The sequence below is a fragment of the Amblyomma mixtum genome, chromosome 10 (genome assembly GCF_055824585.1).
Source record: "Amblyomma mixtum isolate Tamu chromosome 10, ASM5582458v1, whole genome shotgun sequence".
NCBI classification, from domain to species: Eukaryota; Metazoa; Arthropoda; class Arachnida; order Ixodida; family Ixodidae; genus Amblyomma; species Amblyomma mixtum.
This window is the reverse complement of record NC_143021.1, coordinates 53,759,940-53,784,896: the sequence shown is the minus strand read 5'-3', so window position 1 is coordinate 53,784,896 and position 24,957 is coordinate 53,759,940. Positions and strand designations below refer to the sequence as shown.

At 46.5% G+C, this 24,957-nt stretch overlaps 1 protein-coding gene across 1 annotated transcript in view; it reads right to left on the bottom strand.

Annotated features, from left to right (window-relative positions):
• The window catches only part of LOC149325814 (sodium-dependent proline transporter-like), a 185,791-nt gene that overhangs the window by 94,380 nt on the left and 66,454 nt on the right, over positions 1-24,957 (bottom strand). The window contains exons 8-9 of the mRNA XM_089563602.1: positions 24,284-24,408; positions 8,200-8,312 (exon numbers count right to left, since the gene is read on the bottom strand). Of these exons, the coding sequence (XP_089419728.1) occupies positions 8,200-8,312; positions 24,284-24,408 (238 nt within the window). The remainder of the gene's footprint in view (positions 1-8,199; positions 8,313-24,283; positions 24,409-24,957) is intronic.

The window sequence follows — 24,957 nt, the reverse complement described above, 5'->3', positions numbered from 1 at the left end:
AGTAGTTCCGATATACAAATCTGGCCCTCGAAATAAAGTGTCAAACTACCGTCCTATCTCACTTACCTCAGTTCCCTGCAAACTTATCGAACATATTCTGTATTCAAGTATTATAAAACATCTTGAAACCCATGGCTTGTTAAACCCCTACCAGCACGGTTTTAGGAAAGGATTGTCGTGCGTCACACAGCTGACCGAATTCGCCCATGACATTGCCAAAGCCTTAGATGCCAGCACCACTGTCGACTGTATCTTTTTAGACTTTCGTAAAGCTTTTGACACCGTTCCGCATGATTTGCTTATACAGAAATTGTACTCTTATAATATTGATTGTCGCATAATTGCCTGGGTAAGTGAATATCTGCACGCGAGACGTCAGTTTGTAATGGTTCATGGAGCTGAATCTGATGTTGTTGATGTAACATCAGGCGTCCCTCAGGGTTCCGTCTTGGGACCTCTTCTTTTCTTACTGTACATCAATGATATCACTGAAAATATAGCGTCACACATGAGGATATTTGCAGACGATTGTGTTCTGTATAAAATTATAACATGTAATGCTGACCGTGATGTCCTTCAAAACGACCTTGACACTGTTCATAAGTGGTGCGAAAAATGGAAAATGAATCTAAACTTGGACAAAACAGTGTGCATGGCGTTTTCGAGGAAACGCACAAAGCTAGTACCCACATATACCATAAATAATGCAAATCTGAAAATAGTTGAAGAATTTAAGTATTTAGGTGTATATTTCACGTCATCGCTCTGCTGGCATCGGCACGTTGGTTATATAGTTGGAAAGGCCTGCAAATCCTTAGGATTTCTCCGCCGAAACACTCGTTCCTTCCCGCAAGCTACCAAAGAACTCCTTTACAAAACTTATGTGCGGTCAGTGTTGGAGTATGCTAGCACAGTGTGGGATCCTCCTACCACAGGTGACAAAGAAAAACTTGAGAAAGTTCAGTCCTTGGCGGCTCGATACGTACTTGGTAAGTCATGTGAACGCAACTTCAGTGCAACAATAGCAAAAAAAGTCCTTGTTTGGGAATCGCTAGAACAGCGGAGAGCTAAGCAGAGGCTCAAACTCTTCCATAACATATACTACTCCCACATTGGCATTCCACGCGAAACATACATTTTCAAACCATATTACATATCCGCACGCCTTGACCATGATCAAAAAGTACGTGAATACAAGTGCAGGACGGCAGCATACAGCGACTCTTTTTTTCCGAAAACCATTCGTCAATGGAACCGTTTGCCGGCCGTTGTTACTTCCATCTCATCAAATGAATCCTTTTATACCGCTTTGAACAGTGTCACGTCATTTCATAGCTAGACGATGCGTCGTTATCTGTGCGCTGCTTCTTCGTTTCGTGCGTTCCACTGTGTATACCTGTGTCTTCCTGTCAATGCGCAGTATACCTGCGTGAAATACACGTTTGAAGTTTTTTTTTTTTATGTCTACTGCGTTGGTGCTTTCTCCTAAAATGCACGTTTATTGGGTGAACAACACAGTTGACTTTCTTGTACCCCAAATTCTGTACATAGATGCGCATTGCGTCAATTTTGTTCTTTGCTTACTTTGTGAATGCTTGGGCTGCTGTTTCTCTTTTTTTGTATTTACCTGCATTTATGTGCTGTGTTGCTGTATCAACCCCCCCACTGTAATGCCAAATGGCGCTGTGGGTAAAAGATAAATAAATAAATAAATAAATAAGCAGCGCATTGAGAACTACCGCCCAGTCTCATTAACATCAACTACTTTCAAAATCTTGGAGCACATAATTCACAAACATATTCTGGCTTTCCTCGAGGAACATCACTTTCTAACAAATCCCCAGCATGGTTTTCGAAAAAGCTACTCGACAATAACTCAATTGGTTGAAACAATACACGACTTTGTAAACAACGGTAAACAAACAGCCGCCGCGGTGGCTCAGTGGCTATGGTGCTCGGCTGCTGACCCAAAAGATGCGGGTTCGATCCCGGCCGCGGCGGCTGGAATTTCTTTGGAGGAGAAATTCTAGAGGCCCGTGTACTGTGCGATGTCAGTGCACGTTAAAGAACCCCAGGTGGTCGAAATTTCCGGAGTCCTCCACTACGGCGTCTCTCATAGCCTTAGTCGCTTTGGGACGTTAAACCCCATAAACCATAAACCACAAACAAACAGACGTCATTTTTATCGATTTTTCCAAAGCTTTCGACAAAGTATCTCATTATAAACTACTGCATAAACTAAACAAAATTCTAAAAATCCTCAGCTCACTAATTGGATATCTGATTACCTTACGGCACGTAATCAATTCGTTAATTTCAAGAATCAAGACTCAGAAAAGCTTTCCGTTGAATGTGGCGTTCCCCAGGGCTCGGTACTTGGCCCGCTTCTTTTTCTCCTTTATATCAATGATGTAGTAAAAGGTGTCCCTGTAAAAATAATATTATATGCAGACGACTGTGTACTGTACTCGGCAATAGAAAGTCCCTCGGATCAAGTGTTGCTAAATAATGCTCTTCAGAAATTTGTTGCTTGGGGTGACGAGTGGCAGATGCCGGTAAATTTTGAGAAAACTGTCTATGTGTGTATTACTAACAAAAAGAATAAGCTCAATTTCAATTACTCAGCTAACAATATTTTTCTTTCTGAAATAACAGAATACAAATACCTTGGTCTCTGGATAAGAAACAACCTCAAATGGAATCTGCCCATCGATAAAGTAACCGCTAATGCTTGTCGTAAATTGTTTTTTCTCAGAAGAGCTTTAAAACTGTCTACATCAATGTCCGTTTACTAGCATATAACACAATTATACTTCCGGTACTCGATTACGGCGCAATTATCTGCGACCCTTTCACACAAACTAACATTAAAAAGCGTGAACGAGTGCAGAAAAAGGCGGTCCGCTTTATCTATAATAATTTCTCCCGTACGTCAGTCACAGAACTTTTAAGACAAGCCAACTTGCCTGAACTAACCCAGCGCAATCGGGTTTCCCTACTAAAGTTTATGTATCAGATTGTAAATAGACATTGCAACGTTAACATCTCTGATATAATTACATTTTCTTCCGGATATGCCACCAGGCAGAGGCATCAACTAACTATGACACCATTCCAAGTAAGAAATAATTGTTTTAAATATTCTTTTTTTCCCAGGACTGTAACTGACTGGAATAACTTAAATAATACTGCAGTAACTCAACCCTCCCTTTCTTTGTTTGCCGCCAGTCTCTGCATACAACCCCCCCCCCAACCAAAAAAAAAATTAATAGTTCATATTTTGCTGGTTAGTGCATTGCGTTAAAATGGCGATTGTTATGGCGTTTGTTGTTGTACCTGGCAGTGTACTTTGCCTGTTGTGTTGCCTTTGATTGCGTTTGCGTTGTATTCCCACCCTGATAAAATCCCTTGTGGATTGCAGTATCTGTAAATAAATAAATAAATAAAATAAAGAGAACTTCAGAATCGCTGAAATTTTTGTTGAGCCATGTTTCTGTATGTTGCCTCCGGACGACGATACAAGGTTAAATACAAAGTCTCGTTTGGGCAGGAAGATGCGTATATTTTGAAAATGACAGAAAGGCAAAGGTTGGTTCGGGAGTTGGTAACAGGATGACAAGCTGATAGAGAGCGCTGTGGAGACCGGCGCCGAAACGGTATCTGCTATGCGTTTTCCTTTACTCAGTTTGTCGTTTCTTCGAAGAAGTAGCGCTTGGGCCCGATATGAAGTGTCATATAGCGGCGCGAGTATTTATCGGTTGTTTCTTTTGCGAATGCAACCAAGTGCTTCCGAATAATTTGGACGCAGCGGGAATAATCTTCACCGACACTGAACTTCGTTTCTTTAAATTTAGGCACTTTAGATAGAATAGTTTCTTTTGTCTTGGATTATATAAATCAGAAAATGTTAGGGCGTTGATGGTTTGGGGTATGACGGCCAAGCCGGTGGGCGCGCTCTATTTCTTGGGGATCCAATGCTATTTCCAGGTGTTCTAAGCAATGATCAGCGATAATCATTTCAGACTCGGCGTATGTTCCAAGGGGGAGTGAATCAGGCAGACCGTAGAAAATTAGCAGAGTGGTTTGTTGGGCGAGTTGGTTTACCATATTGAAATATACCTGCGCTTAAAAGACACGGACTGAAAGATAGAGACACACACACACAGCGCTGGACTTACAACTGAATTTTTATTCGGGAAACACTGCTCTTTATACACACCAGCAGCTGATAAATATGGAAGATGGTAGCACCCGGATGATAAAATATCGACAAACTGTCTCGTCACATGTCCAGTCCTACCTTCCCTTTTGCAAAAATGCCCTTTCCTTTGATAGTAGTGAAAGGGACGTGCTACTAACGCATGCAACCCCACTTTGACTAATTCCGGGCAAGTAATATTGCCCGGAATTAGTCAAAGAAAGTTTTGAGCAGCAGGTGGTGAGGCTAAAGGAAGCAGGTTATCCGGATCAGGTTTTGGTGTCGGTGGCAAAAAGCCTGCTCAAGAAATTTGGCATAAAGGGTACGGTGCCTAGCAAGGAGGGAGCAAAACAAAAGGAGAAAATGGTGGTGATTCCGTACATTCATGGGGTGTCCCATAATCTTGAAAGAATTGCTTCGACAGTAAAAACTAGGGTCGTTTTTTCAGCCCCGGACTAATTGGAAAACTTATGCAAAATAGTAACGTACCCAGAAAGAAAAGCTAAGGGGTGTAAAAGGAAACACCAAGTCCCCATGGTCGCATGCTCAGAAGGAGTGGTATACAGGTTGCCGCTTACATGTGGCAAAGCATATGTAGGCCAAACGGGGCGATGTTTGAACGAGCGGCTCCGTGAACATCGGAAGAACATGGAATGAAAAGGCGATGGGAATTTGGTTGTTCATTGTCAAGAGTGTAAATGTGTACCTTCCTATAACGAGACGAAGATAGTAAGCAGGAACCGTGACCAAACGGCGCGTGAAATAACTGAAGCCATGAGCATAGCGGACAGTGGGGTTGCATGCGTGAGTAGCACGTCCCTTTCACTACTATCAAAGGAAAGGACATTTTTGCAAAAGGGAAGGTAGGACTGGACATGTGACGAGACAGTTTGTCGATTTTTTATCATTCGGGTGTTACCATCTTCCATTTTTACCAGCTGCTGGTGTGTATAAAGAGCAGTGTTTCCCGAATAAAAATTCAGTTGTAAGTCCAGCGCTGTGTGTGTGTGTGTCTCTATCTTTCAGTCCGTGTCTTTTAAGCGCAGGTATAATTCAACGTAGAAAATTAGAATGTTCCTGCGGGAGTGGTTTTCATAATCGTCAAGACGAAGCCGTAAGTCTTAAACCAAAAGAGCTGTCTGGCTGGCCGTTGACTGAATGATTCCAACGTCGGATTTAACTGTAGACAGAATTTGGAGGTGGTGTTCGAGTTCAGTGAGGCGCGTATTGAAATTGGATATCGTTCTGTCGATTAAAAGCATACGTCGTTTTATATCTTGCAGGTCAGAGATTAGTGTTGCCTGGCCATCAGCCAGCTTTTCAATTCAGGCAGAATGATATCCGATTTCTCAGGTCCAGGGTTAGTATCAGTATCACCAGCAAGGAGTAATAAGGACCGCGCACTATGACAACATTCGGCACAAGTAGCGGTCAAACACTTCGGCCTCGGCAGCTGTATCAGGAAATAATTACTGGATTTTTTAGCAAATAGACTAACCCGTTCACTAACGTGCATTATGAAGCCAGATTCGATAACTGTGCGGTGGCACAGCTTCCGAGCCCACAGATCATGCGAGGTGATTGACGCTCCTTTTAGGTGGCTCGCCAAGTGATGTTGCTGCCGATGGTGTTTCCCAGTCGAGGTCGAGGGTCCAGTTATTCACGTGCGGTAAATGGGCAGAGTCTGTGATGGTGGTGATGAAGGAGAGGCTGTCTGCGACGGCGCTCCAAAATAACTCGGCAGGGACCGCGAAGTGTCCAGGAGGCGTCGAAGAACACGGTCAGCAGAAGGCAAGCGGAGGCAGGAAAGGGCACCAACATGAAGTAAGCCAGATTCGATAACTGTGCGGTGGCACACCTGCCGAGCTGCCCAGGTGGGTAGGTAGTTACATTGGTTACTTGTCTTGGCGATGCCCCCTCCATACGAGATTATCGCTCATTGTTTTGAATATTAAGACCTTACGTCTCAGTTAAAGCTGAATATCTGTTCTGCAATAATGGAGGAAGGTGCCATAGAGCCGTTACGTCTTAGAAAACGAACCATGAAGTTGGAACTACTCACAATATAGTTATTTTGTGTTTTACAAGACAGATTATCGGTTATCTAAACATCGAGTGTTAGAGAACCTTCCATTAAATTTCCGGAACGGATTTTAATAAATCAATCCACTAATCTATCCTAATCTACCCATTTATCTTGATTTATCTACCTTAATCAATTTTCTGGGGTCGGCCTGCTTCCAAAATTGTGGGGTCTTCTGGAATATGGGAGTGGGTCAAATTCGAAATGCCATCGCACTTTCTTGTTAAAGGATGCGATTAAGGAGACCCACTATGTTATTAGTGTAACCTAGGTTATCATTAGATGATTAGTAGATTAGTAGGCTTAGGTTATTAGTGGATGAACCTAATGTTGTAGGTGTTGCTCTGAACTCTCACCTAAGCTGGCATTACCGCATTAACTACGTGTGTAAGAAGCTCCCTGCGGCAGCAGGCAACCTGTCCTTGTAGTCTCATGCGGGACAGAGGAATAAAATATTTTACGAGAACAAATTAAGCACCACATACGTTAAGCGTTATTCGTACATCACACAAATTACTGTGGCCTTGTTTGGAGTCCTAGAAGAAAAATAAATATTCATAAAATCAGTCTACTTGGGAAGAGACCTTCGCCGTGTGTGAGAAACGTTGGCATAAGGACAACCTAAAAAAAAACTGTGTAATATGAGATTCACACACAGTTCTGAATATCAGTTGTTAAACTAGTTCCATTTCTCTTTCCAGGAATCCGTAAATTTTTAGAACCTGCGGTACCTTTACAAAAGCGAACAACATATGCATGCACAGAAACATTCCTTGCAGGTTAGCTCAATATTTTCGCAGCCAATAAAACCATCAGACAATAAAACGAAATCTAACATCAGTTATGAACAAATAACGATAAGCCTTTTTCATCAAAGAAAGAATTAAAGATGTAGTGATGTAATGTGAGCTGAACTGATACGCGTAACCTTGATCTACTGAAAAGTTTGCAGCATTGAGAGAAGCCAACGGTCACATAAACCAAGGGGCACAGGCGATTTTAATTAATTTATTTATTTTGTGGTGTTGATCAATTTATAATATTACTGAACATGTTATCGCTTAAAGCTGATTGATTAGAAAAGCAGAAGAAAAAACAACCACATGCCGCCGGTGGAATCCGAACCCACGACCTCCGAATTACGCGTCCGGTGCTCTAACGCTGAGCTACGGCGACGGCTGTCAATTCTTCTGCTTTCGGGGGTATTTATGTTTACAAATAACCTAACCTTGGGAGTGTTCACCAGCGCCACCCACGTTCTTAAGCGGCGGACGTAGAACGTCCTGAGTTACCGCTGATGTGACGTAGAACGTCATCGAACGGCGAGGGTGGAAGCTGCATGAGAACCCTCTTATGCTTCCTAAGGCGTCAAGGCTGCCAGAACCGAGCCCCTCGCTAAGCAATTAAGCAAACAAGAGAAGGGGAATGAGGGGCTCGTTATAAATATGAGAGAAGCCAACAGCCACAGAAATCAAGGGGCACAGGGGATTTTTAATTAATTCATTTATTTTGTGGTGTTGATCAATTTATAATATTACTGAACATGTTATCGCTTAAAGCTGATTGATTAGAAAAGCAGAAGAAAAAACAACCTTTGCCGCCGGTGGGATCCGAACCCACGACCTCCGAATTACGCGTCCGGTGCTCTACCGCTGAGCTACGGCGACGGCTGTCAAATCTTCTGCTTTCGGGGGTATTTTTGTTTACAAATAACCTAACTTTGGGAGTGTTCACCAGCGACACCCACATTCTCAAGCGGCGGACGTCCGCCGCTTAAGAATTCGACATTTCTACTCGCCATTTATACTCGCCATTTCTCTGGAGAAACGAAATGCGATGATGCTAAGCGCGCTTTTCCTAGCCTCTTTTTTCGTCGCCTGCAAAGCCCGCATCAGAGGCGATTGTCTCGGGTACGCACCATTTCGTCCACTGAGAGCAGGAAAACAGCTCCGTAGAAGATTCCCGACCAGAGCTTGGGCCACTGCATGCTCTTGACCACTTCGGCGAATATCACAAACGGGAACACGAACGCTGCACAGATCGCCAGCAAGCATTTCCCCTCAACGTTTTATCACATCCCGCATTAGCATTATTCTGATTTTTATATAAAAACTTTTCTGGAAATAAAACCACATTTGTGACCGCTAAATTCACACTAAAGGATTTACCTCGCGAGTGAACATGGTGTCATCGTAGCCGGCTTGAAGATGAATGCAACACAAGCGCCTATAAGGAACCTATTAAATAATGCAGATAAAGGGAAGAAGCTAGTGAGTGTAATCCTGATAAATCCCATGTGTCAGCAACTTGAAAACCATCTTTCAATTATTAAAAACAAACAAACTCCGGAATATTTTGCTCATGGCTTCTGACATTAGAGTCGCAATTACGTATGGGCAGCCTTGTGCATTGTTTTTGGGTTTGATTTTACTGGAATACTGAAGAGGGAACAAATCAGGGTTTTATAGAAAATTGTTGAAAAATTCCGGGTTTCTCTCCGGTTGGTTTCCATAGTGCAAATAACTATAAAGAGTGATTAAGCATAACGTATACAAATTTATTAATTTTTGTCCACCTCTCCATCTGAGCAGATAAGTTGTGTGGCCATGGGGACACAATGTAAGATGACAAGAGTAGCTTGGAGGCTCTTAATAAACTAAAATCGTTTAACTAACTATGTAGTGACTGAGGCAAGCGGTCGTGTTTATATTTGAATCGAGTCACGGGGTGGTGTCATTTGGAGGACGGTGCTTTGCGCTTCCCACGGGCGTCCAGTTTTAGAGTGGCGCAAGAAATACCCCAACTTAGTTGAGCCGCAGCGGTGAGGGTAATCCCGTTTCGAATTTTTAAAAACTGATATGAATATTACTAACGGCCGCCTTAAAGTCATCAGCTGCAATAAGACGCTTATCTATGATGGCTAAAAAGGGAAATTGGAAACTGAGGTACCATCGTTCACGTTTTTTTTTACGTCCGCCAACACTGGTGTTCCAATCCCGCAGTAAGCTTCTTTCCAGGTCAAAAACCTTACTATTGAGAAATTAGTAACAACCTACCCCGAAACACCTCGTATATCACGGTGACTGATCAAACCGTATAAATACTGTCACGTTGTAGTGACGGCAATCCAGCAGTCAGTAAGACAGCAACAACACTCGCAAACGAAGCTCTTTATTTGGGCTGACTTGCGCCCCGAAAAGAACTGCATCACTCGGCGGTGGCGTAAGCCACAAACGCGCTCATCGGTCGTCGAACTACAAATTCCCGCTGCTCGCGGCATCGTTCAATTTAAAGCCGGCAAGGAAACTTCGAGATAACAGGTCGAGATCATCTAGAGTAATCTGGAAACACGTAGATGCAGCTCTTCATGGCTGTGATCAATCGAGATTAGACCGGTCACTTCTCGCGTCACGAACAAAAATAATAACACCCCTTTCCTGCGGCCTTGCGCGAACGAAGGGACACTACAATGATACGTGGCATTACCCCCCTCCCAAAGAAGCATCATCTCGATGCTTTAAAATGAAAAATAAATACGGAGAATGTAAACATCGAGTCCATTAGCGTTCATAGTAAGGTTTAAGGCGTACAACATGTAGGACTTCCGGGCGTGTGCGTCGTCGTTGAGATGCTGTAGTGCCGTCGGGGATGACTTCATAGTCAAGGTCACCGATGCGACGCAGAACCCTGTACGGGCCAAAGTAGCCTCGAAGCAACTTTTCACTCAATCCACGGCGGCGAATTGGCGTCCATATCCAAACACGATCACCTGGCTTGTAATTCGTGTCTCGTCGGCGCAGATTGTAGCGTCGGGCGTCGGCGTGCTGCTGGTCTTCAATGCGAAGCCGCGAAAGTCTTCGGGCTTCCTCGGCGCGATCAAGGTAGGCGGCGACGTCGTGGTTGTCTTCGTCTGAAACGTGCGGGAGCATTGCGTCGAGTGTTGTCGTGGGCTTCCTGCCAAGCTGGAATGGGGTAAACCTGGTAGTCTCCTGGACGGCAGTGTTATATGCAAAGATCACGTACGGCAGAATGGTGTTCCACGTCTTGTGTTCGGCGTCGATGTACATGGAGAGCATGTCTACGATAGTTTTGTTCAGACGCTCTGTGAGTCCGTTGGTTTGCGGATGATAGGCAGTTGTCCTTCGATGGCTTGTCTGACTGTAGTTGAGAATGGCTTGCGTCAGCTCCGCTGTAAACGCCGTTCCTCCGTCTGTGATGAGCACTTCGGGGGCACCGTGTCGCAGTAGAATTTGTTCCACAAAAAATTTAGCGACTTCTGTTGCGGTACCATTAGGGAACGCTTTTGTTTCGGCGTATCGGGTCATGTAGTCGGTGGCCACGATGATCCATTTGTTACCCGATGATGAAGTCGGAAAGGAGCCGAGGGGGTCCATCCCAATTTGCTGAAAGGGCTTACTTGGAGGTGGTATGGGGTTCAGGATTCCGGCTGGTCTAGTCGGAGGCGTTTTGCGCCGCTGACACTCACGGCACGTTTTCACGTAATAGGAAACGTCGGCAGCTAGCCGCGGCCAATAGTACTTCTCCTGGATGCGGTGCAACGTGTGAGCATTCCCGAGGTGCCCTGCAGTCGGCTCATCATGGCATGCCTGCATAATTTCTTGCCTGAGAATTTTGGGCACGACAAGAAGATGCACTGTCCTGTTGGGCGCGGAGTACTTCTTCTGAAGGACATTATTGTGAAGGACGCAGGACGACAGTTGGCGCTTGAACCCTCGGGGAGACGATGCGGTCTTTCCTTTCAGATAAGCAACTAGGCTTTGCAACTCAGGATCCGAACGCTGCTGCTGAGCGAAACTGCTCGCCCTTACCGGTCCTAAGAAAGCGTCGTCGTCTTCCTCTTCCAGTGCTATGTCGACGGGGGCTCGGGACAAGCAGTCTGCGTCGCAATGCTTGCGGCCAGATTTGTAGACTACAGTTATGTCAAATTCTTGAAGACGCAAGCTCCAACGAGATAGGCGGCCAGAGGTATCCTTCAATTTGGCAAGCCAGCACAGAGCATGGTGGTCGTTCACAACCCTGAATGGTCGTCCGTACAGGGAGGGTCGAAATTTGGACGTGGCCCAAATAATGGCGAGACATTCTTTCTCGGTCGTCGAATAGTTGGCTTCGGCTTTCGACAGTGAACTACTTGCGTACGCGATAACTTTCTCCTGTTTACCATTTTTCTGAACGAGGACCGCTCCTAAGCCCACACTCCTTGCATCTGTATGAATTTCGGTTTCGGCGTTTTCATCAAAGTGTCCGAGCACAGGAGGGGACTGTAAGCGGCGCTTCAGCTCTTTGAAGGCTTCCACTTGCGGCGTTTCTCATTTAAAAGGCACGTCAGCCTTTGTAAGTTGGGTCAAAGGTTCAGCGATGCGCGAAAAGTTCTTGACGAATCGCCGGTAATAAGCGCATTGTCCAAGGAATCTGCGTATAGATTTCTTGTCATTTGGCTGTGGCAACTCTGCGATCGCTGTCGTCTTCTGAGGATCTGGGTGAAGTCCATCCTTGCTTACGACGTGACCAAGGAACAGCTCCTCCTCGTAGGCGAAGTGGCACTTCTCTGGTTTCAGTGTTAGTCCTGAAGACTTGATTGTTTCCAGCACTGTCCTAAGCCTTCTGAGATGGTCTTCAAAGCTTGAGGAGAACACAACAACGTCATCTAAGTAGACTAGACAAATTTGCCACTTCAAACCTGCGAGCATCGTATCCATTACTCGCTGGAACGTCGCTGGGGCAGAGCAGAGGCCGAATGGCACCACCTTGAACTCGAAGAGCCCGTCTGGCGGGATGAACGCAGTCTTCTCGCGATCTCTTTCGTCGACTTCAATTTGCCAGTACCCGCTCTTCAGGTCCACCGATGAGAAGTACTTAGCGTTGCATAGCCGATCCAATGTGTCGTCGATGCAGGGGAGGGGGTAGACATCCTTCTTCGTAATGCTATTCAGGCGGCGGCAAACGACGCAAAAGCGAAGGGTGCCGTCTTTCTTTTTCACTAGGACGACTGGAGCTGCCCCAGGGCTCCTCGATGGCTGGATGACGTTCTCACGTAGCATTTCCTCAACTTCCTTGCGGATGGCTTGGCGTTCCAGCGGCGATACGCGGTAGGGGCTCTGTCGCAAGGGTCGGGCGTGTTCGTCAGTGACAATGCGGTGCTTGGCAAGCCGGGTTCGTCGCACATTCGATGCTGATGAGAAGCAATCGCTGTACTTTTGAAGAAGACTGCATAATTGGTCTTGTCTGCTCGGTGGTAATGCTGGGTTGATATCAAACGTTGGTTGATGGCCTTGGTCAGATGGTTCTACGGGTTGATCGGGTAGGGAAAATATGTCTGTGATGTCTGCCAGCTCGTCGAGGAAAGCGATCGTTGTACCTTTCTTTAAATGCCGGTATTCGTCGGTGAAGTTGGTTAGCAGCACCTGGGCTTGGCCATTTCGGATTTGGGCGAATCCTCTTGCGACGCCCAGTCCTCGATCAAGGAGTAACTGGGTGTTCCCCTCGACGACGCCTTCGGCAGTTTCTACGTCTCCAGTACATATGCAGGCGAAGACACTTGATCGGGGCGGCACACTCAGTGCTTCGTCGAGGACGTTTAAGGCAACGCGATGAGTCGCTGTCGTCGCTGCAGACATGGCTTTGTCCGCGGAAAGCTTGATCGATTTGGATCGAAGGTCGATGATCGCCCGATGTTCATTCAGGAAGTGTATTCCCAAAATCACGTCTCGCGAGCATTTCTGTAGGACCAGGAAGGGTGTAGCATAGGTTCGCCCATTTATTATAACTCACGCAGTGCAGCGTCCTGACGGCGTAATAAGGTTACCACCAGCGGTGCGGATCAGTGGGCCATCCCAAGTTGTTGTCACTTTCCTGAGTCGGACAGCGAATGGCCCGCTCATGACGGAGTAGTCAGCTCCCGTGTCGACCAAGGCAGTAACCGCGTGACCGTCGACCGTAACTTCAAGGTCACTTGTTCGCGTTCTTTTATTGCACGTTGCCTTTGGTGTCCGATCTCGGCTTCGTCGGGTAGTGAGGCTGCGGTGGGCGTACTCCGACGTTACTGCTATGGGTAGCGGTAAAGGCGTCTAATCTGGCCGCGTCGTCGTCGTTGTCGGTGTTGTCGTCGAAGTTGTCGTCGTCGGTGTCGTCGTAGGTGTCGTCGTAGGTGTCGTCGTAGGTGTCGTCGTAGGTGTCGTCGGAAGTGTCGTCGGAAGTGTCATCGGAAGTGTCGTCGGAGGTGTCGTCGGAGGTGTCGTCGGAGGTGCCGTCGGTGGAGTAACTTTGTCCTTGCACTTAGAAGCAACCTCACCTCCAGAGGCTGCTTTATTCAGTTTAACTTTCGGGGGCTGGGGGAGCGTCCACGCACGGCGTAGCCTCGGCTAGGAGACACGAAGCGCGGTGAGGATGGCGACGGGGAACGCGATAGGCGGCTGGGCGTTGAGTATTCTTCCCGATGCAAGACCTCTTCGATTTCGGCTGGTCGCTGGCCGGGTCGGGGTCGTGGGGCGTCGTACGAGAACCCTCGGATGCCCATTCTCCTGTATGGGCAGTACCGGAGAATGTGACAGGCTTCGCCGCAGTGGAAGTATAGTGGGCGGCGCTGGTCGGGAGTTCTCCACTCGTCGCATTTCCTCGGCTGTGAGTGACGCTCGGAGTACGGGCGGGTTGGGGCGAGAGGGCGGCGGTCCAATGCAGCTAGCTGTGGGCGATAGGGGCTTGGGTCCCGTCGTCGAGGTGCAGGACAGCGCACTGCTGGGGCGTAAGTCATTACTGGGGGCTGCAGAGGCTGCGAGGATGACGGCATCACACCCAAGGCCTGCTGAACTTCGCCCCGGATGATGTCAGTGAGCGATGTAAGCTGCGGCTGCGTTCCCGTTGGCAGCAATCGTCGGAGCTCTTCACGCACAACTTGACGTATAACCTCTCGCAGGTTATTGTTGCTAGCGGTGTCTAAGCAGCCTGCTGAGAAAACGCGCTGCTGGCGGTCATGCTGGCGGGCTCGGGCATCAAGAGTTTTTTCCATCGTGAGTGCCTCTTCTACGAATTCCGCGACGGTTTTCGGTGGGTTGCGGACGAGGCCGGCAAAGAGTTGCTCTTTAACTCGTCGCATAAGCAGTTTTACTTTTTCTTCTTCTTTCATGTTTGCGTTGGCACGCCGGAAGAGACGCTTCATCTCCTCAGTGTACTTTGCAACGGTCTCGTTTGGATGTTGTATGCGAGACTGTAGCAGCTGCTGGGCTCTCTCCTTTCGCACGACGTTAGTGAAGATCTTCAGAAGTTGCTTCCTGAAGGTTTCCCAGTTCGTGAGACTAACTTCCCCATTTTCAAGTCAGATTCTTGCTGCCCGTCTAAAGCGAAGAAGACGTACCTTAATTTCGTGGCATCGTCCAATTGGTTAAAAATAGCCACACGGTCGAACTGTACTAGCCATTCTTCGGGGTCGGCGCCAGGCGAAGCGTCGTAGGTTGGTGACACCCGGGGCTGCTGAAGAATGACTGGAGTCGTCGCCTGGGGCAAGCTCATGGTGGACGTTGCTGCTGGCTTTCGCTTTCGGGTAGGGTCCTGCAGAGTCCCGAACTCAGGTGCGTCCCTTAGCAGACGTCGGCTTGCGCGGTGGACTGGAGTCACGTCCTCCAGTGAATGGCTCAAAGGGCTGGCGTCAAGACTTGCAGGGGGTGTCCGGTACATGGAAGGCAACCCAGCACCTCCACCAGATGTCACGTTGTAGTGACGGTAATCCAGATGTCGGGAAGACAGCACCAACACTCGCAAACGAAGCTCTTTATTTGGGCTGACTTGCGCCCGCAAAAGAACTGCATCACTCGGCGGCGGCGTAAGACACAAACGTGCTCATCGGTCGTCGAACTACGAATTCCCGCTGCTCGTGGCATCGCTCAATTTAAAGCCGGCAAGGAAACTTCGAGATAACAGGTCGAGATCATCTAGAGTAATCTGAAAACACGTAGATGCAGCTCTTCATGGCTGTGATCAATCGAGATTAGTCCGGTCGCTTCTCGCGCCACGAACAAAAATGATAACACCCCTTTCCTGCGGCCTTGCGCGAACGAACGGACACTACAATGATACGTGGCAATATTCGAGATTTAATCTTGTGACACTATTTAGGACCTGAATTGCGCGAAAAAGATAAATGACGAGGAAACAGATAAAAACAAACACAAGGCACCTTAGCCACTGCGTCATCGGGGTATTGAAGGTGCATCAGACCTCTTTGAGCACAAATATGTGCGAAACTCTCTACATCGCCTGGCTTCCAAGAGCCCTGAACCTAATCCAGGAAACCCAGAGCGGGTTCCGCGAATTCCGCTGAACTGTCGACTCACTCAGCGATGTAGTTTCTGCTGTCAAACACTCCCTCCGTAGCAACCAGACATCCTACCTCCTTTTACTTGACTTCCAAAACGCTTTTGACCTCCTTCCACATGCCATCGTATTCATTCCGCACTCTGTCACACTCCATCATTTCCCAACATGGGATCTCATCTCCTCTTTCCTCTCCAGCCAGACTTTGTACGTCAGAGTTGGCCTTATAAGCTGCTTGACAGCTCGGTCGTCGCCCTGCTCGTACCCTCTTAAAGCCTTTTGTCGGTCCAGAGCGTTGCCTTAAAAGAGCCGTGTGCTACTCATTACGCAACGTCTATGGAGAAGCTATAGACCTCAGGCGGTTTAGCTATGTACGTTTGTACTACACCAGTGGAAATGGTATGCCGAAAAAAAGTGCTGTCTTTACTCAAGACGCCTATTTTTGAATTGCTCATAGTTTAGATGCAACACATTTTATACATTTATTTAGTACCGTTACCCCTCAGGGCCAGTGTCATCATAGAGAGGGGGCAATCGCTTATAAGTGCCACACATTTTTTCACTCTGTGTTCGACCTGCCACGTGCACAGAGAGTAAACTTGAATGAACTTTGTCTTGTAGGGCCTTCGGATATTGAAGGCGTTATTCTGTCCGAAGAGGAGATTCTCTCTCTTTTATTAAATTTAGACACCAAGATGTCAACTCGTCCAGATGGCACACCTAATGAATATTTAAAGCGCTCAGGTGAACGGATCCTGAAGTATCTTCTCATTATCTTTCACAGATTCTTAAAACAGCACAGTTTACCGACCGATGGTTACGCGCACGAATGGTCCCTATCTATAAATACGGTAGCAAACACAACGTTGAAAATTCTAGGCCAATATCAGTAACCTGCACGTGTTACAAAACCCTGGAGCCTATCTTATCAAAAAGTCTGTATCGCTACTTCGAGAATTCCTATACTTTCACTTCAAATCAGCACGGCTTCAGGCAACGTACGTCGACGGTAACACAGCTAACTGAAACAGTCGAAGATTTTGCGAATGCTGCTGACAAAAGAAACCAGACTGACGCTTTATGCTTAGACTTATCGAAAGCGTTTGACCGGCTGGGGCATTCTGAACTGCTCACAAAACTGTCTTATCTTGGTGTTAACAAAAAATTGTGTTGTGGATTCAGGCATACCTAGCAGATAGAATGCAGATCGTTAACGTGCGCGGTGCTAAACCATCTGTTGGATTGTCTCGTAAAGAACTACACCATCTGATAAACTATTGAAACATTTTGTCCTGCGCCTGCGCAATGTATCGCCACGTCATAAATGAAATATGCTCAAGAAGAACTCTAGTTTGGGCTAGTTGGTTCATGATTCGTCGTATATATATATATATATATATATATATGTGTGTGTGTGTGTGGCGCTGATGAACACTATCATGGTTAGGTTACTTGTAAACATAAATACCCCCGAAAGTAGAAGAATTGACAGCCGTCGCAGTAGCTCAGAGGTAGAGCACCGGACGCGTAATTTGGAGGCCGTGGGTTCGGATCCCACCGGCGGCATGTGGATGTTTTTTCTTCTGCTTTTCTAATCAATTAGCTTTTAGCGATAACATATTCAGGACTATTCTAAATTGTTCAACACCACAAAATTAAAATAAAAAATTTAAAATCCCCTGTGCCCCTTGGTTTCTGTGGCTGTTGGCTTTTGTCATATTTATAACGAGCCCCTCATTCCCCTTCCCTTGTTTGCTTTATTGCTTAGCGAGGGCCTCGGTTCTGGCAGCCTCGACGCCATAGGAAGCATAAGAGTGTTCTCACGCAGCTTCCACCCTCTCCGTTCGATGACGTTCTACGTCACACATGCGGTAAATCAGGACGTTCTACGTCCGCCGCTTATGAACGTGGGTGGCGCTGATGAACACTCTCAAGGTTAGGTTACTTGTAAACATAAATACCCTCGAAAATAGAAGATTTGAGAGCCGTCGCCGTAGCTCAGAGGTAGAGCACCGGACGCGTAATTCGGAGGTCGTGGGTTCGGATCCCACCGGCGGCATGTGGTTGTTTTTCTTCTGCTTTTCTAATCAATTAGCTTTAAGCGAGAACATATTCAGGAATATTCTAAATTGTTCAACACCACAAAATGAATAAATATAAAATTAAAAATCCCCTGTGCCCCTTGGTTTCTGTGGCTGTTGGCTTCTGTCGTATATATATATATATATATATATATATATATAACGTCGTATATTTTTAACGCCCTGAAGTTTAGGTTTGGTTTTATGGTTTTATGGGGTTTAACGTCCCAAAGCGACTAAGGCTATGAGAGACAATAAACTGTTGGAAGTTAGCGCTCGTGTGTGTCCTTTCTTATCCTTGTTCTGTTCCTGCGCTTTTTTTACTGACAAAATCTGAAATGCTGCCATTAACCTCAGGAGTTCCTCAGGGATCCGTAATGGGCCCAGATTATTCGTAAGTTGCGTTAATGGCATCGTTGAAAAACTCCACACTAAAATTATTTTCCGTCTATTTCAGGATGATTGTCTCATTTATTCAATAGTTTCAAGTCGTGAAGATGAGGTCTTGTTGAATGCAGGCATAAACGCTATCCATGAATGGTGTTCCGGATGGAAAATGAAAATAAACCACGCGAAAAGTTTTTGCAACGTTTACTATGGAAACCAGAGATATTTTACCCTTTAATTACGAGTTAGAAGGGAAACAGCGTCAGACACTTCAAATATCTAGGCGCAACCATATGTGACGATGTGAATTGGAAACTGCACGTAAATAATATATGCGCATCAGCCGAACGAAAACTTTGGTATTTGAAACTCAAACTTAGACTTGCTACGCTAATGTCAGGCTTACTGCCTCTATGAATCTAATGCGCCCGAAGCTAGAATACAGAAGCGTCGCATGGGATCCATTCAGGAAAAACCAGACAGATAAAATTGAGACGGTCCAGAGACGTGTAAATACAGATAAACAGACTCGGTCACAGAACATCTTGGTAAACTAAATTTACCGCAACTTTAACAACGACGACAAATGGCCCGGATGAAATTTATATATATAATGAATGTATAATGAATAGGGGGTTGTCCACAACTACGCAGCTAATTAAATTAGTGCATGATTTATCCTCCAGTATCGATAATCAAAGACAAATAGACCTATTACTATTAGATTTTTCGAAAGCATTTGACCGCGTATCCCATTGTAAACTAATAATGAAGCTGGAATCTGCATTAGGTAATAGCCCCATAGTTACTTGGATCAAAGACTATCTAACAAACAGATCACAATACGTCTCACTTAGCCTGGAAAACTCGAACTTAGTGCCTGTAACATCCGGAGTGCCACAAGGTTGCGTATTAGCCCCTGTCTTGTTCCTCATCTTTATTAATGACTTACCATGAAATATTAGTTCTAACATTACGCTCTTTGCCGATGATTGCATTATTAACCGCGAGATCAGTTCAGCCGCAGACAATGTAGCTCTGAACGACGACCTTGAAGCAGTAAATAAATGGTGTAACGATTGGCAAATGAACCTAAACGTAAAAAAATCCGCCGCGTTATCAATAACCAGGAAAATACAAAAATCAGCATCTCAGTATGTCATTAACAATATCCTACTCCCCCAAGTTGTGGAACACAAATACCTCGGTGTAATCATATCCCATGACCTTAGATGGAGCTCCCATATAACTCACATTACATCAAAGGCTCTAAAAAGACTCTTCTTCCTGAGAAGGCGCCTGAAACTAGCACCATCAGAGACAAAACTATTAGCCTATAATACCCTTGTAAGGCCAATACTTGAATACTCTAATACTGTCTGGTTTCCCTCTACTAAACAACATGTAAGTAAACTAGAACAAGTACAAAGGAAGGCAATCAGATTCATTTTTAATAAATATAGCCAAACTGACTCACCAACTGACCTACTCCATAACGCTGGTATGCTTACCTTGCAGAAGAGAGCCAAACTAGCACGTCTTAGATTCATGCACCAGTTGCTCAATAATCAGCTGCATATTGACACTTCCAAATATTTATCCTTTACAGATACCAGGCCCACACGCCATAAGCACTCTCATACTTTAAACGAGTACACTTTCCGGACCGACTGCTTTAAACACTCATTCTTCCCACTAACCATACGCGAATGGAATACCCTTGACCCAACCATCACAAGCTGCTCATCATTAAATACCTTTGTAGCCCTCGTCGAACATCAACTGGGTTCGGAATAAATGCTTGACGTACTTTTCATATGTACCCGCCTTCCAGTCAGGCACAAATCGTGTTCATTGTGTGTGCTTTCCTATATGTTCTTCCGTTGCATTACCTTCCATTTTTGCCTATTATTTTTAAAATATTGATTCATTGGCTTCCAGTGTCTGTTCTGTTCCATGATTACTGTTTTCTGTTCCGTCCATTTGAAAGTTTATACCCCTTTACTTCTATTCTTGAGTTTCTTGTTAAACATCTTACCCCCACAACGCTGTGTTTACCTTTGTATTATGCTTGCTTGCCTTATTGTGCTTTAGACTGTTCAACTTATGCCCTTCCTGTTATAATCCCATATGGGATTCACAGTATGTACCAATAAATAAATAAACAAAGGCCAATTCAACTTGTACACAGTGCGGTATGTTCAAGAAAGGCCCTTGCGTTCATTATGAGGTTGTCACTGAGGACCGTTCCCCCCTATACTGGCAATATATTTAAATATTCCTTTTTTTTCCCAAGAACGATTGAAAAATGGAACTCGTTACCGCGTGACATGATAGAAGCTAATTCCCTGGACTTAATCGAAGCATCCATCCACCACTAATACGATATTGCGCATACCTCATAGCTATGTAGGAAAGATTTTTTGAGAGGCATGTGTGTTTCTTGCTATTTGCTATTTCTTGCCTATATATACTGCTTCTTTTCTGTGTGAAAAGAGTGATTATCGCATATGCTGTGGAGCTGGCAGCAATATTGTCACGTTGTAGTGACGGCAGTCCAGCGGTCAGGAAGACACCAGAAATACTTGCAAACGAAGCTGTTTATTTGGGCTGACTTGCACCCGCAAAAGAACTGAACCACTCGGTGGCGGCGTAAGCAACAAGCGTGCTCGTCAATCGTCGAACTACGAATGTCCGCTGCTCGCGGCATCGCTCAATTTAAAGCCGGCAAGGAAACTTCGAGATAACAGGTCGAGATCATCTAGAGTAATCTAGAAACAAGTAGATGCAGCTGTTCATGGCTGTGAACAATCGGGATTAGTCCGGTCGCTTCTCGCGTCACGAACAAAAGTGATAATCCTTTCCTGCAGCCTTGAGCGTGAACGAACAAACACTACAATGATACGTGGCATTACCCCCCTTCCAAAAAAGGATCGTCTCGATGCTTTAAAATGAAAATAAACACGGAGAATGCAAACTTCGAGTCCTTTAGCGCTCGCAAAAAGGTTTAAGGGCAGCCGTCAAAGCTTCAAGTCTGGCCGTGTCGTCGTCGTCGTCAGTGTTGCCGTAGTTGTCGTCGTCGTAGTCATCGTCGTCGTCGTAGTCCTCGTCGTCTTCGTAGGGGTCGTCGTCTTCGTAGGGGTCGTCGTCGTCGTAGGGGTCGTCGTCGTCGTAGGGTTCGTCGTTGTCGTAGGGTTCGTCGTTGTCGTAGGGTTCGTCGTTGTCGTAGGGTTCGTCGTCGTCGTAGGGGGCATGGTCTTCTGTTTTCTTCGATGGAGGATCTTAGTTCTTGCGCTCAGAAGCAACCTCACCTCCAGAGGCTGCTTTATTCAGTTTAACCTTCGGGGGCTGGGGGAGCGTCCACGCATGGCGTAACCTCGGCTAGGAGATACAAAGCGCGGGGACGATGGCGACGGGGAACGTGATAGGCGGCTCGACGATGATATTCTTCCCGACGCAAAAACTCCTCGATTTCGGCTGGTCGCTGGCCGGGTCGGGGTCGTGGAGCGTCGTAAGAGAACCCTCGGATGCCCAGTCTTCTGTATGGGCAGTGCCGGAGGACGTGACCGGCTTCGCCACAGTGGAAGCATAGTGGGCGGCGCTGGTCGGGAGTTCTCCACTCGTCGCATTTCCTCGGCTGCGCGCGTCGCTCGTAGGAAGGGCGGGTTGGGGCGAGTGGGCGGCGGTCCAACGCAGCTGGCTGAGGGCGATAGGGGCTTGGATCCCGTCGCCGAGGTGCAGGACGGCGCACAGCTGCGGCGTAAGTCATGGCTGGGGCCGCTTGTTGCTTACCCCGCACCTCCACCAGACGTCACGTTGTAGTGACGGCAGTCCAGCGGTCAGGAAGACACCAGAAATACTTGCAAACGAAGCTGTTTATTTGGGCTGACTTGCACCCACAAAAGAACTGAATCACTCGGTGGCGGCGTAGAAAGAGAAGTTTATTTTTTTCTGTTTTAACAAAGAAAATACAACAAAACAGATGAACTTAATTCTCTGATCAGTCAAGCACATGCGCAGTGACGCAGCACTGAGCACGTCAGTAATGCAGTAAAAATGCCGATACTCGACCGCCGCGCAGGACGATAAAGTATATCGACCATTTGCGCAAGAACTCAGCCTCGCTCATTGACAGAGCGTCCATGCATGCTTGTTCAAAGAGGCGCGTGCGCAGGCGCTGCAACATTGGGAACATTGTTCTTTGCGGACGCCCATTTAAGGATGCCACTCCACGCTGCCGCCACAAAACGAACATGCCGACACACAAGAGCATATTTTGAAACACTTCGGGAGAACTAGTGCGCGCTTCCAGGCGGGTTAAAAACATGCGTGACACTAATGTCCAAAAGGTGCGCGCAACTACACACTCAAACATTGCGTGCTGCAAAGTTTCAAGCAGACCGCACTGCGGGCATCGGGCGGAGGGCGCCACGCCCCACGCCGCAAGGCGGTCTCTTGTGGGCAGGACCCGCCAGCCTCGCAGCCAGCCGAAGTCCCTGACATCTGCAGGAAGCGTAGCTGAGGTCAGTTGGCGCCAGCGTGCCCGTCTCGTTTTCTGGAGTTGTTCGCGGGTCAGCGCAGCGACCGTTAGTGCTTCACACATTCTGGAGGGCGGGGTTTCATCAACATCCAGATCGGGCACGCTGGCAGTCAACGCTGGCGGCGTAGAAAGAGAAGTTTATTTTTTCTGTTTTAACATAGAAAATACAAAACAAAACAGATGAACTTAATTCTCTGATCAGTCAAGCACATGCGCAGTGACGCAGCACTGAGCACGTCAGTAATGCAGTAAAAATGCCGATACTCGACCGCCGCGCAGGACGCTGGCGGCGTAAGCAACAAGCGTGCTCGTCAATCGTCGAACTACGAATGTCCGCGGCTCGCGGCATCGCTCAATTTAAAGCCGGCAAGGAAACTTCGAGATAACTGGTCGAGATCATCTAGAGTAATCTGGAAACAAGTAGATGCAACTGTTCATGGCTGTGAACAATCGAGATTAGTCCGGTCGCTTCTCGCGTCACGAACAAAAGTGATAACCCTTTCCTGCAGCCTTGAGCGTGAACGAACAAATACCACAATGATACGTGGCAATATGATGCGTTTGCTTGTGTTTTTTCTTTTTTTCCCTCATGAGTTCAGTTGTGGGTTCGCCGTACAAGGCTGTTTTCCGTGAGTGTACTTGGGTTTGCGCATCGCCTGAGGTCTGCTATGTACATACATTGCATCTATGTTCTTGTTGCCGTGAGGTCGTGCGGAAAGCAAATTTCATTCGAGTGCCACCCTGTATTGGCCCAAAAAGGGCTAACAGTGTGAATACGTAATAAATATATAAATAAAAAACTGCCAGAAAAATAGTTAGTTGGTTACATGAATGTTAAACAGCAATGAATATACAATGTTACCTAATGCTATACGGAACTCCTAGTAATTTTCAGTGCCAGCAACTTCTGCGGGAAGGTGGTTCCAGTCACGTGAGGTTCGAGGCAGAAAGGACTGTGATAAGCAATTTATGTTGCATGACATAACTTTGTGGTCATGATAAATGCGGCGGAATACATAAATTGGCTGGGGGATGAGGCGATCACGCAGAGAGAAATGATGATACAAGTTGTGGAACAGGGCCATATGAAAGACCTCTCTTAACGATGGGAGGCAGAGATTAGACTTCACATTAGTTATGCTCGCTGTGGGCTTGTAATTAGCAAGGATAAAACGTACAGGGTTATTTTGCGCCATTTCTAGATCGTTAATTAAAACTCATAGGGACCCATAGAGGTGTCGCGTATGGAAGTTTGAATCGTATTAGTGTTTTACAAAGTAATGGTTTCAAATTGGAACAGTAAAAACGTTGCGACGTAATCAGCCTAGCATGCGATACACGTTAACATGTCCATATGTTTGCATGCGTACATGTATACATTAGCAAAAACACATTGGCAGAATAATCTGAAAAATAAATTTTGAAGGTTGAACTAAGCAGTGCATTTTAGTTCTACTGGCGCGTCTTTACTTGCCACTTCTAGCTGGCGTCTCCACCTTGCAAACTCTGAGGGACGCGCCTAGGAGACACACACGCCTTAAAGCGCGGTTTCGCAACTTGGGCGATCAAGGAACTCAGGGTTCATGGTGAATTGTTATTCTACTGCTGGCAGTACGCTTGCACTTTTCTGTCCACATTCTGTGAATAGGTAACCTCATGTGGGCACTCACTGTACGTTTCGAAGTCTCCAAAGCAGATTCCGAGCTGCTTGGCCAGACTCCCTCCCATGCCGAACACGATGACCGAGCACAGGATGCTCGACATGGTCATGCCCAGCGGAAGCAGGAAGTAGCACCTGTAGAAAGGCGCGGTGGATGTCATGTGTCGAGGGCCAGAGAACAAACAATGCGCTGCATTGAGAAAGAATAGATTTAGAAGAACAGCTGTTAATGGCACGTTATTCGGTTCGCCAGCGCTGAAGAAGGTCCCCTTTTCATGCGGTACTATGTACATTGGCCAAACTGGCAGGTGTGTCAATAAGCGCCTGTTGGAGCATGAGAATGCTAGAAAAACTGATCCCCTCTCCCACACATGCACCCAGTGCAGGAACTGCCAATGCAAGCATGTGAAAGATAACGCGGAAAGATGGAGAGCAAAAGGTGACTCCCTTGCCCAGTCTACGTTTCTATGCAAGGAGTGAAAATGCGTGCCTGATTTTATAGCAACACGCGCATCCGGTTCCGACACAGCGATAAAGTCGCACGCGAGATAATGGAGGCCGTTTATGTTCACCAGAAAGGTACTTCGTCTATCAGCAGCCCTTCTATTACTTTTTCCGAGAGGGAATTGAGGTATCTAAACTCCCGCGTGCCTTCTAGACAACTTCTGTTGTCTTGATAAGCGT